Source organism: Microtus oregoni, unplaced genomic scaffold (assembly GCF_018167655.1).
Source record: "Microtus oregoni isolate MIOR12 unplaced genomic scaffold, Mior012 000013F_ref0000133, whole genome shotgun sequence".
Taxonomy (NCBI): Eukaryota; Metazoa; Chordata; class Mammalia; order Rodentia; family Cricetidae; genus Microtus; species Microtus oregoni.
The window spans coordinates 44,277,196-44,290,262 of NW_024543072.1; the positions used below are offsets into that span (position 1 = coordinate 44,277,196).

At 43.4% G+C, this 13,067-nt stretch overlaps 1 protein-coding gene across 7 annotated transcripts in view; it reads left to right on the forward strand.

Annotated features, from left to right (window-relative positions):
* Window positions 1-13,067, forward strand: part of Cacna1e (calcium voltage-gated channel subunit alpha1 E) — a 470,517-nt gene that overhangs the window by 437,384 nt on the left and 20,066 nt on the right. For all 7 annotated transcript variants that reach the window (XM_041662539.1, XM_041662538.1, XM_041662542.1 and 4 more), the window contains 4 exons: window positions 846-911; window positions 4,625-4,716; window positions 5,276-5,441; window positions 10,121-10,248. In XM_041662539.1, the coding sequence (XP_041518473.1) occupies window positions 846-911; window positions 4,625-4,716; window positions 5,276-5,441; window positions 10,121-10,248 (452 nt within the window). The remainder of the gene's footprint in view (window positions 1-845; window positions 912-4,624; window positions 4,717-5,275; window positions 5,442-10,120; window positions 10,249-13,067) is intronic.

Genomic DNA, 13,067 nt, shown 5'->3' on the forward strand with positions numbered 1-13,067 from the left:
TGGTGTGTACGCTCATGACAAGACAGAGACTCACAGTGGCACTGGCTGCTGGGGAGCTTACTGAATGGTGAAAAAAAAAGGAAATCTATGCCAGTTCTGGGGTCACCACCTGACTGTATTGACCCCAATCCCAACTGCCCGTGTCTGCCCATGTCTTAGAATATCAAGGGCAGATCCTTGCTTTCTACTCCCATTCTGAACTGCTATGATCCTAAAGTGTCAGTAAGCATACACAATATGGATTTTTAAGTTTTTTTTTTGTCACATGTGGCTTCATTACAGCTTCATAATGGCTGTTAGTAGCTTTGGGGCAACTTATATGTGAATACAGTAAAATATTAAAAAGATTAAACACTAGAAAATAGTGTTTCATCGGAAAATAAAAGATACTTCTGGGCATGGATAACAAGGGGTCCCAGTTATTTATCTTTGCCTCCAAATTTCCCACTATGACTTCTACATTAGGTGTAGGAGCAGGAGGGACAAAATGCCAGGGTCTTGAAGCCCAACCTAAATTCTTCTTATTTAATTTGGATCACAGTTGCTAGGATTATTAATCTTCTGCATGTCAAGTGAAATGTCTCTGAAGCCCAGGAAGCTTTGCTAGCTCTCTTTGGAGACAGGGGTCACAAATCTGTCAGAAAACTTGGGCATATTTTTTTTTACAATAAAAAAAAAAGAAAGAAAGAAAGAAAGAAAGAAAGAAAGAAAAGACTGCTCCAAACAGAATAGCCCTAAGCAGCAGAGTGCCAGTCAATAGCCTCAGGATAAGAGTTCCTGCCCTGCCAGTGCCTGCAGGAGCAGTGCTCTCCTGGGTTAATTCTTCTCTCTTGCTTCCCTTATAGGCTCTCCCCTATGTCTGCCTTCTGATCGCCATGCTTTTCTTCATCTATGCCATCATCGGGATGCAGGTGAGTGGGTACACCAGTGGTCCTGATGGGGCAGCAGCTGCCTAGATTGTCTCTGGCGGGTTTGCAGATGTTTTGTACGGTTCTGCTTGACTAAGAGGCCTCTCTGAAGTCTTACTGTATTATGACCTTGGGAATTTACATGAGCCATGGGTTCCCTAGGGATTCAGGATCTTTGGGGATTCATCTGAGGCTTTCCAATCATGCTGCTGACTTAGGAGTAGCTGGGCTTCTGTGGCTACAATAGAACTAAGGTAAAATGACACCATTGTTTTCCCAGGGAGGGATTCACTATTGTAACTGAGTAAGGCTTAATTGTTTCTCTTGATCTCTGTTACTTGGACTTGAGCCTAAAAGAAGGCTAGGCTGGGCGGTTATCCCAGCACTTTGGGGTAGTTGAACTACTTCTATAAATAATAAGCATGCACCCCCTTAATGTATCTGATGGGGGTACACAGGCTTTCTGTTTGTCTAAGGCAGGCTTCCTTCTGACTTAAAGTCTGCATGACCAACCCCGCCCTACTCCCACCAAGAACTTTGGCTGACATTCCCCTGCACCTGGACGCCTTCTCAGAGGTCTCTCCACGTGGAGCCAGGGCTTCAGGTTCCAAGCTTCCTGAGCAGTAGCCTTCCCTCGATTCTTTCTGAAAGGCCTCTCTTCTCTTTGCTCCTCTCTCCTGCCTTCTTGTGCTCACTCTTCTGTGAACTCTATGACCAGGGAGTCTTGTTCTCCTAAATCACAGGAGGATGTTCAGCACCCAAATATGTAAGGTCTGCTTGAGAGGCAATGTTTTTCCTTCTCCAAGGGCCTTTCAGTAGAGATGTAAAATGATGTCAGTAGCATTAGAAAATGAATTGCCACAGAGGCAATGAGTTTAATGCTCATTTGATATCTCAAGACCCTAACCAACTCCCTCCAAACGTCGTATTCTCAAGCTGAAAACGGAAAGTTGGTCTAATTAAATTGTGGATGCCTAAATCTCTGTATGACAAAATAGCTCTGACTCCTTTCATCTTCAAGCAAAATGATACCATCTCTAATTCTACTGATAATATCCATACTGATGCTGACAATGCTGTTTGCCATTTACTTCAATTAATTTGGTATGCCAGACATGGTGTTTAATGTATGTCTATATGCAAACATACACATACACAATACAGAGAAAAGGACAAGGTATATGATTAGCATAATCGGAATTACTGAGTTGAGTTTCATTGTTTCCACTGATGTTTAACAGGGTTAAGCAGCCCTTCACCTTGTTCAGACTCTCGGGTAATTAGCTAAAGAGCCGATAGTGAGATCCAGCTGTGCTGCCACACAACCCACGTGCTTACCTCTGTGCCTTCTCACATCCCATCAGACAAACAAATCCAAGGATTTCTTTAACTTTTCAGTGGGACCTGGGAACTGCTCAGTTATAAATTGTAATATCCACAATAACTCTAATGTTACCACATTTAGCCCTCTGTCTAAAACCTCCCAACACCATTTCCACAGAGACAGGAATGCTATTGCCAGTGTGACTTGCATCAGGTGGCGGTTCCCACCTTGGTCCATCACAGAGACTGAATGCTGTGCCAATCAGTCACACACCCGAGCGTGTTACTAGAGAGACCCTGGCCAACGTTGTCATGGCAAAACAGAAGGGCAAACGGGTAGCGGAAAGGTTGCGGATAGCTATGAATAGCAACCGAATGTGTCTATATGACAAACCATTCTGAACTTTCAAAGTCTTCTCAGAAGACAACTTTGCAGAACGAAGGAGTTTCTGGCAACAGGTTGTGAGAAGTGATGCTGTGGCCTTGGCTCTGTGGCTGCCCAGCTGTGTGAACTTGGTTAAATTACCAGACTCCACTGGGCCTTAATTCCTCTACTCATAGAGAAAAGTGAGCTAAACAAGAGCAGAGCCTTCTACTTCTGCAATTCCACGTGGAGATAGATGTAAGCTTGTACTGCCCTGCAACTTTCGAAAGCAATCCTTCTTTCTATTTATTAGTCTTTAATGTGGGTGATAATAGGCTGGGAGGACATAAAAAATGTGCAAAGAAATTTTAAGGTGCACCACCTCCATAATAAATATTTAGGACTTGAAAATTATCTTAGAAAATATTTGGAGTAGCTGTGCTTTTTTTAAATAATTACTATGTACAAAATCATAGTGTATTCTCTGACCACTTCATGGAAGTATTTGAGAAAAGTCTAGGGTACAAAAGCCCTGTGAACTGTGCAGGTGTGATAGACAGGCACAGATGACAGATTCCAACTGAGGTCTTGAAGAGAAGAAAACTTGAACTGGTGAAGGATATATGACATGAAGTATGCAGGACGAAGGAGATTTGGTTGCTTCTGTGGGGTTTTTAGTCACGTGTCTCTTGAGGCGTTCTCTTCTTATCTGTTCTTTCTCTTCTTCCCTCTGCTGCCTGACTTGCCACCTCCGTTCTCCCTGAAGACAAGTAGTATTTGGGTTTTGAAAAAACAGCACCGAGAACAAATTCCCAAAGCAGGTGTCAGTGGGAGTTACTTGAGCAAAATAGCTGGGGGCAGAGATTGTTCCTCAATTGCACATTCTCAAAACTGTTAGGGGGAAATGTGTTCCATTTAGCATACATCGAATAAATTGAAGCATACCAAATGCAGGCTGGAAATCATCTCACAGGGCCAGCAGAGTGACCCTTGCAGCAGTCAGTTGTACCAGCACCAATTTGGATCAGTCCTGACCTATGAAGCACAGGTGAAAGGAAAAGGTGCACCCTTCTCATTGAAGCATCTTGGAGTATTTATCTGAATCAATCCCTGTGTATGGATGAAGATTGCTGAGTGTTGCCTCTTTCCATATGAATGTCAGTGGCCAAAGTCCAGCAACACATTAGCAACATTCTCTCTATAGGCAGGACTACCTGTTTTCTTTGTCTTTCTTTCTCTTTTCCCCTACTCCCTCCTTTCTTTTATCTTTTTTTCTTTCTAGAGCTCTGGACTGAAACTAAGACCTCATGTATATAAGCTTGGGCTACATGTCCAGCCCTTTTTCATGTGTCCAATTATCCTTATCCATCCTATCATATCACCTAGACCGTGCTTTTAGCTTACACCTAAGTGATCTCTCTGTTGGTGAGATTTGTGTCAGTTGGTGTGTGTGCACAGATGTATGTGTGTTCATTTCCACTGGCTGGAGATTAACAACAAACTTCTGAGACTTGGATCTCTAAATAAAAACATATCTAAGGAATGTACAGTTGTACTTCCATGATCTGATCTGCTTGCATATTGAAAGATAGCTTCTGCTCAAACCATAAATTACTGATATTCCCCTTCATGGATATCAGATATAGGAAAAGAGGAGTAACTCTTTCTCTGCCCTCTTGTTGTAGAGCAATGTCTTTGGTAGATTGCATGGGTACCGTGGAACTTAAAAACATCTCTAATTTAGGCATAGGAGAAACTATGTTTATGTAGAGTGACCTTAAAAGATTTTCATTTTATCCAATGCTTGGACATTGCTAGCATTAGTCCCCTCTGCTGTACTGGAGCAGTGGGGAATGTAATTAGTCTCCATATCGGGCCAGGAACATGGTGTCTCCAGCTCTATTTCAGAGGCTGCCATTAAGAAGTCGTCCACGTCGCTTTACCTACCCTGCCTGTGTATCTAATGGCCATGTGCTGGACACGTGACACAGCTCAGTACAGCTCATTGATTTCTGTTATCTCCCTTTAGGTATTTGGAAACATAAAGTTAGATGAGGAGAGTCACATCAACCGGCACAACAACTTCCGGAGTTTCTTTGGGTCCCTCATGCTGCTCTTCAGGTATCTGGATGACCCGCTTGTCCAAGCTGAAGATCTCATGGTCTTCATGGGGAGAAGCACCTGGAAGGAGGCAGTTGACTGGCCTCTTGATCTCTTAGTTCTGCTCCGCTGATCCTATTAGGATATGTAGTGGAAGGAGACGATGCCTTAACTGGCTTCTCTGTGATTTAGAAAGTTTCATCAGAACCTTTAACTCGGTAGTTAATTTGTCCATTTCAACTTGTTCTCCAGGGTTCTGGAAGGGGAGATGTACATAACATAGCTTCTGACGCGAACAATTTCAAACCCGGAACCTTGAGTGGCTGCGTTTATGTGGAGTCTTGGGGTTCTATAACTATCTCACTCCTATCAGATTAGACCCTCAACAGATGGAAAAGTGGGTGGGGAAGAAGAACGAGAGGTGCTTTGTTGGCATTCTGCATCTCCATATGGAAAATACTAAAAGGTCCCAAAGGGTTAAGAAGAAAGCCCATAGGTCCTATGTGTGAAGGGAAAAGAGGCCCAAGGGTTGGTTAGAACATGAAGACTTCTTCTTACAAAGATGGCTTTTTGTGCTCAGGAGTGCCACGGGGGAGGCTTGGCAGGAGATAATGCTGTCGTGTCTCGGCGAGAAGGGCTGTGAGCCTGATACCACCGCACCCTCAGGGCAGAATGAGAGCGAGCGCTGTGGCACTGACCTGGCCTACGTGTACTTTGTCTCCTTCATCTTCTTCTGCTCCTTCCTGGTGAGCAACAGTGGGCCCTCATTTGAGGTGTGCCTACCTGGCACTCCTGATAAATGGGGTGGGGTTGGGGGGCTCCTGCCGTGTCTGTGAATGTTCTCTGCCTCCCTTTGCTCCCTCCTCTATTTCTGCTGTCTCACACTTACACTCCAAGCTGTGGGACAGATCATTGCCCTTGGGGGTCAAGGTGCTCCTCAGAATCCTTGGATGGGTGACTCATTGGTTGAGGTCTTTGCTGCTTCAGTAGAAGAATCTTTGTGAGACAAGATGAGGACTTGAATGTAGGAACCATGCACCAAGCTTCCTGTCAACTCTGAGGTTACCGGGGTTACTCCTGTCTTTTTTGTGTCTTGTTGCAGTTTATTTAATAGCGAAGGTTTATGTCTGTTTGGGAGACTTTGTTTTTAACTGTTTATAGAATGGTGCTTTGAAAACAGCAGCTTTTAGGGTTAATAATAGGCGAATGATGATCACATACGGTGTAACTGATGTGATTCTCTCCTGACTGTGGTGCCATTGAATTGGATGGCAGCTGGCAGGCTTGATGGTGTGAAAACACGATTGCTTTGGCTGTTAGTGACTATTGAGTTGTATATGTAGAACATTCCCACGTAGGGAAGTGGTGAGAGGCCTGAAATGCCCTCTTAGTTCCTTCTTTTGCAGAAAGCATCCAGAAATGTCTTCCCTGCACATCAGATTAGCCATGAAATATGGAATAAATACACAAGGTGGCACCAGACTAAAAAGGTTACTGTGGTCCTTCTGGCCGCACTTATGTCCCTCAGCTCAACTTCACTGCAAAGGCCACTGGCTGTACAAAGCAATTGAAAACCAAAATAATGCTGCTGCTCAAAAGTGGTCAATGCTGCTACTGTACATTGGAAAGTAGCTTAACTGTCTCATGCCCAGGCATTTCTGTCTTTAAGACAATCTGACAATTCAGCATTCCAGTGTCACTGAGGAGCCTGTTAAGCCTGGCATATAGGTTAATGCAGGAAGTGAACAAACTGGAAGCTTGCGGAGCCCCCTTTTTGGTTTTGGCTTTGTTCCCATACAGCCTTGGCTAAGACATTTCCCCTTGTATGCCTCTTTAAAATGGTATAAGCATGTCTTGATAGGGCTGGAGAGATGGCTCAGTGAGTAATGGCATTTGCTGTGCAAGCATGAGAACCTGAGATTAGATTCCCAGAAGCCATGGAAAACGTTGGATGTGGCTGCACAGGCACCTATAACCTCAGTTATATGCTCCTCAGTACTGTGTGAGGAGCGTACAGAGGATCATTGGGCTTTCTGGCCACAAGCCTAGCTCCAGAGTCAGTGAGAAACCCTGTCTCAAAGGAATCAGGCAAGAGTGATAGAACAAGACACTCAGTGTCCTGCTCTGCCCTCCGTGTGTGTACAGCATTCATGCACTCATAGTATACACGTGCACACACATGCAACTCACACTTGGCTTGACAGCAGTGATATATGCAGAGAGATAATACATATATTTCAATATACTTCTTTTCTATGGGTATAAAACCTTTTCCAATGAAAAAGAACACAGAACTGCTTACAAATCTGAAAGCACAATGTATAATGAAAATAAAGCACAATGTATGATGGAAGGAACCTTAGGTTTAATGCATCACCCCTTCAGCCTGCTTCTGTCAAGTAGCTACTAATGACTGGCACTGACCCAGCACCGTGGTAGAACTGTTAGCAAGACACAGTCTCCATGTAGCTTCCAGTAAATAAGAAACCAGCACACAGGCAATTAACAATCATTGATAAAGACAAACTGGAAACCGAAAGAGGGGCACATAGACCTCTCAATTTTTATCTTATATCGCTTAAGTGTTTGATGATAAATATTTAAAAGAAACCAGAGTTAAAACTGGAAAATTAATTGGAGGCTGTAACGGTACTTTTAGAATCTTGAGCTGGAGGGTGCTACATAATTCACATTAATGTTATTTTTAATGAGGCTATATTCAGTGTGAGATGACCTGCCTTCAAGTCTCAGCCCTACATAAGCCCGTCTTTGTGACCTTGGGCAAGTCACACACTCTTCAGCTCAAACCAACCACTCAACAGAGATTTCTGATGCCCTTTGGTGAGACTGGCCATGTGCTGGGAGCTCAGAATGCGGTTATGAATCAGAAACATTTATTTTCTCAAAGAACTGATAGTAATTCAAACTTCCTCACAAAGGGTTAGAGCAAGCATGAAAAGAAACAATAGCTGTTAACACACACAGCACACTGTTAAAGACTGCACAATTATGAGGCAATAGCAGTGCTAATAGTTATTATGAACACTAATAATAAGTGCTCAGAAGGAGTATTTAAAAATGTGTAGAACATGGAAGACATTCATAATCCAGGAAGCGGTTGAATAAAATCATAATCCAGGAAGCGGTTGAATAAAATCATTGTGGCTCAAATCTCAGTGGCAGAGAAGCCTGTATTGAGTTCAGCTGTATGAAACAGCAATTCTCAAAAAAAAAAAAAAACCAGCATCTTAGCCAGAGAGATGTTGCTTTCATGGCAGTGAAGTCTGGAGGAAGCGGTCATGTTTGTTATGATGGCCTGACAATGCCTCATTCTTGCATCATCTAAGGAATGTCCTTCACCCTAATGCTAAGAGAATAAAAAGCCAACCTCCAGTCATCCATCTGTATTATAAGCAGAGGTAAAGAGGAGTCCATGCAGTTAGGATATACCCAGCCCTCTCCATGTAGCAAAGACTATATTGCAACTGTACCTCCTGTAGATTGTCTCTGTATCCTGGAGACCTTGCCTACATATCTAGCAAGTCCACGAGCCCGGCCATTTAACCTAGGAATCTACAACAGAGACTTCTATTTCCTCATTACCACAACCAATTGTTCCATCAGATAGAAATCTTGAATTTTAAGTTAAAAAAAGCCCAGATACAGCCTAAACAAACCTTAATATGGGGCTCAGACAGCATCGCCAGGACAAATTTCATTTTCCTTTTCCAGCTTTCTGTATTCATCAGTCTTTTCCCCCATGTGAGTGTCTTCATCAAATACTCCATCTAATGGTTACCAGGTAGCTGTAGCATTAACTCTGGACATTATATCTTCTCATGTTCAAGAATAACACAGAGAGAGAATCACATCTCTTACCCAATGCCCTTTCATGGGTTTTTGTTGATTTCCCACTCATTGTGAGCTAAGGAAATATAGGATTCCATGACTGGGAGAAGCTTAGGTCACAGGATAGTGCCCTTTGGACTACAGTAATAGGGACAGGCAAGGGCCTATACTAGGAATCAAGCAACCAATGACACTCTAGGAACATGATGGAACTGATGACTCTGGTCAATCCCTATCTTTATTACTGTCCTTGTGAATGGTTTGGCCCAGGAGCAATTCTCACCCTGGACTCCCACCTACCTTCTTGACCATTACCAAGCTTATTTGTATAGACAAATATCTCTTGGCTCCTCTTTGTTTAACCATCATTAGTAGTTCTTGCTGCTTATAGAATACTCCAGACTATAGCTCATGAGACTCTATAGCCCATGAGCCAATCTGATTTGCACCTGTTTTTTGTATGGTTTATGAAGTATGATTTTTACATTCTTAGATGAGGGAGAGACAAAGAAAAGATGAATAGTATTTTCATAGCTTATGGAAATTATATGAAATTCAAACCCAAATTCATAAACAGAGCCTCCTTGGAACTCAGCCACGCTTGTTGATACTTCTAGTATCTGTGACTGGGTGTTGAAATACCAGATCTGATGCAATAGCTCAAGCAGCAAACAAGAATGTCTGGCTAGTTGGCGGGTCTTGGTTTCGACTGTAACATGGCGACATGATGCTTTTGTGATCTGGCACTTGGCCCTGCTCTCCTTACAGACCCCTAGACTGTCCCTACATATGTCTGTGCGCATTCATGCTGTCCCTCTGCCTCTCTGTGCTTCCATAATCTGGTAAATATAGCCTGCTTCATCGTGCTTCAGTTCAAGAATCAACGACTTCTCCATGTTTTTTAGGTACCAGAAATGGCCTTTAGATGCTGTTCTGCTTCTATGGTCACTGCTTTCATGGCTTTGATGATTTGCAACTTTTTCCCATTTCCAATGTATCACTGTCTTTTCTAAACACTAGTTACCTCTTTAAGAGTATTCCTGTAACAAGTTCTAGTGAAGGGCTACTGTGTTTAGGCACTGTGCTAGGCATAGGGATGTAGTTATGGTCAAGCACTTTGTAATCTCGGGAGCCAGCACCTGAGTCAGTGTGTTTGGCAGGTACTGGGTACATAGTAAAGATCGACTAAGCAAGCACAGAGGACAACGGGCCCGTGAACAGTCGGCTTCATATATTCTTTATATGTGTGCTCTAACAGTACTTTTTGTAGACCCTTTTTGTGAAGCAGCATGAGGAATGGACACTGGAGAAGGAATGCTGCTCTCTGGCCTTGACTTTCTCTAGCCTGTAAGAACGTTGAGATGGTTACTCCCTCTGCTTCCACAAGAACAATTAAATTAATCAAACAGGTAATAAAAGGGAATGGAGTATTATGCAAATGAGAAGTGGCACAGAAAAATGAAGTCGTTAATGCCCACACAATGCAATGTGCGGTGGGAATCAGGAAAACGAGTTGCATTCCTCGAGATCTTTTGGCTCTCTCTAGTTTCTCCTAACTCTTCTCCTTGCCCTACAGATGCTCAACCTGTTCGTGGCTGTCATCATGGATAACTTTGAGTACCTGACTCGAGATTCCTCTATCCTGGGACCTCACCACTTGGATGAGTTTGTCCGTGTCTGGGCAGAATATGACAGAGCAGCATGGTGCGTAGGCCTCTTGGCCACCAAGAGATAGGGGGCTTCTCGATTGGAGTTGCTCAAATATTTGCCTGTTATGAAAGGGAAGGAAACACCTCTGGGTTGTAGCTCATGGAAGAGGCACTGGTATTAAGCCATTCACCAAAGTCTTTTTCTTCCTGGGCTTCTATGGCAGGCTGTACCCTTGTTTGCCAATGTTATTATACCCCGATTGCTTCACAACCAGGGTAGCTTCCAACCTCCTTTTGTTGCCATGAGTTACCAGGGGCTGGGTTAGGGGTTTCTAGGTCAATGGGACCTATCAGGCCACCATGGTTAGTGTTTTCCTCCTCATTCCTCTCAGCAGATATGGTTGAATAAAACTTTGATATTATATTTCAAATAATCAAACAAGTGGTTCTTCCAAGTGTTACCGGCTACACTTGTGGGGTTCTATCACATGGAACTGAGTTAAAGGCAGGAGCTGGCAGGACTGACTTCTTTGCTGTCTTTCGCTGTCCAATAGTTCTGATGTGATATGACATTTAGACTTTAGAGCAGGGGTCAGCAAATCACCACCTGTCAATTAAGTTTAGCTCATTGCTTTAACAAATATGGTTTTATAGAGGCACGGTTATGGCCATTCATTTAATCTATCATCTATGGCTGTTCTTCCCCTAGAGGAAATAGTTGTAATAAAGGTGGTATGATCCTCCAGCTCAAAATGTTTACTATTAAAGTATTGTCAAAAAACTCCACTGTTACAAAAAGTCTTCTGACCCCTGCTGCAGAAACACAAACAGTGGTTCATCCCTTGCTGTTGAGGACAGGAAGACATTCTATGACTGAAAAGCTTGGCTGACCCAGGTCAACTTAGCTTCTGGGTCTTCACTCACCATTCTACCCGCTCTGGTCCCCTCTTACAATACACCAGGAAATGCCACCCTTCCCAGGAGGGGACCATGTTGCTTCCACCTGACACTCCCTTCCTAATGTGCAATTCTTCCCCAAATCTACCAACCTGTGAAGCTGCTCTGCCTGGGTTAACTGTTTCAGGGTGGTTGGATGAATTCCTTTCCCCTCTGCAGTAACGAGCTAGGGCACAGAGTTATGTAAATCCTTTCCTGGTACAGTGGCTAAGCAATAAATTTTCCTTGCTGAACTCAATCTCCAGCAGAAGGTTTTAGTATTGAACCGGCAGTGTCTTAGAGGACAGCGATGGTAGGCCTGCATCTTATCCGTTCTCTCACGTTGGACAAGTTATGTAACCAGCTACCATGTGATGGTAATGATGCCTGCCTAGCCTGAATTGTGTTTGTGAGCATGTTATTACCTCATGCACACTACTGTTAGGGTAATTGAAAAAAATGGTCTGTGAATGCCATTTGGGAATAAGGAGATTCGCCATCTATAAAGCATAGACGGCCTTGATGCTGGATGCCTAGTCACTCACCTGACTGAAGAAAAACTATCGGCCTTGATGCCGGATGCCTAGTCACTCACCTGACGAAGAGAAACTATCACTATCAAAGGAGAGTGTTGCTCACCTAGCCTCATGCAGGTACTCCTGGATCCCGGAACCACGGCTTCCTTTGGTTTCATGTCGTCTGTGGATCCAAATGCCAAGTGTGTTAAAGATACTCCTCCTCCATTTCAGTTGCTGAGAAGAAGCTCCACCGGGACTAATCATAAGACTTGGTCACATGAACTCAACAAAAAGATAAAGGGGAACCCCTTCTGTCATTTTGAATGTTTCGAGAATTAATACTTGTTCTGGTTACAATTTAATTGTCCTCTTTGGTAGAATAAGGTTATTGAGAAGAAATCAACAAAAGCACTCGAATGAGAGTCTTCATAAGAGGAACTGGCAACAGGTTGTAGAAGACATTAGCCTACGGTCACTTGTGAGCACTCTACGTACTACTCTAAGAAGCAAAAATAAGTCGACACATGTCTATCTTCCATCCTGTTAAAGGATGAGACACTGGGACATACTGATGCACTATGGTCTGGAAGAATCCAGGAGAAATCAGCACCAAGTCAGGAAAAGGCTAGAGAGAGTGAAGTTGGAAAAAACATTAGCTTTGATGATTGCTCAAAAGCATGCTCAGATGGAGATAATGTGCTCATGGTTTCTATGAGAAACTCTGGCCTGGTCCAGGATGCAACTTCAGATCCCATCGTGGCTTCCTTGTTTTGGTTCCTGACAGAGAAGATGTTTTACCCACTAAAAAGTAATCCTGTGTCAAAATTTTCCCTTTCTATGAGAAGCCAGAAGTCTCTAGAAGGTTCCTGGAAGACAAGGTTCGGAAAAAAAAAAATCAACTCTGGTTCTTGAGTGGCGGGAGTGGAGCTGCAGGGGAATGTTCCCAGGCTTCCACCCACATTGTTTTGTGGACATGGATCTCAGCAGGCTCCTGTGGAATGGGGCAAAGCTTACCCAAGCTGAACTCAGAATAATCTGCCACACAGAGATTCAAAGCCTTTTCAAATTCTCTCATGGAAATCTGTTTCTTGCTAATGAGCTTAGTGGGAAATTTGTCTCTCACAATCTACAAAAAGATGCTGACTGTCCTTGACAGGTGGTCATGAGTAACTGACTATAATCAGTGTGTGTGTGAAAGCAGAGAGTTTGATAGTCCACATGTGGGCAACGTGACATCTGCTCTGGACGTTGGTCAGAAAAACGCTGGCTGTCTTTTTTACTCTTAGAAGTCTAGCTAGGGCTTGGGCTACTCAGGCCAGATGTGAGCCACAAAGGTATCTCTGGGCACCGTAGGCATTAGGTAGCTCCTTTTGATACTAGATGGACTCTGATTTCCCAAGGAAATTGCGACAGTAGTTTG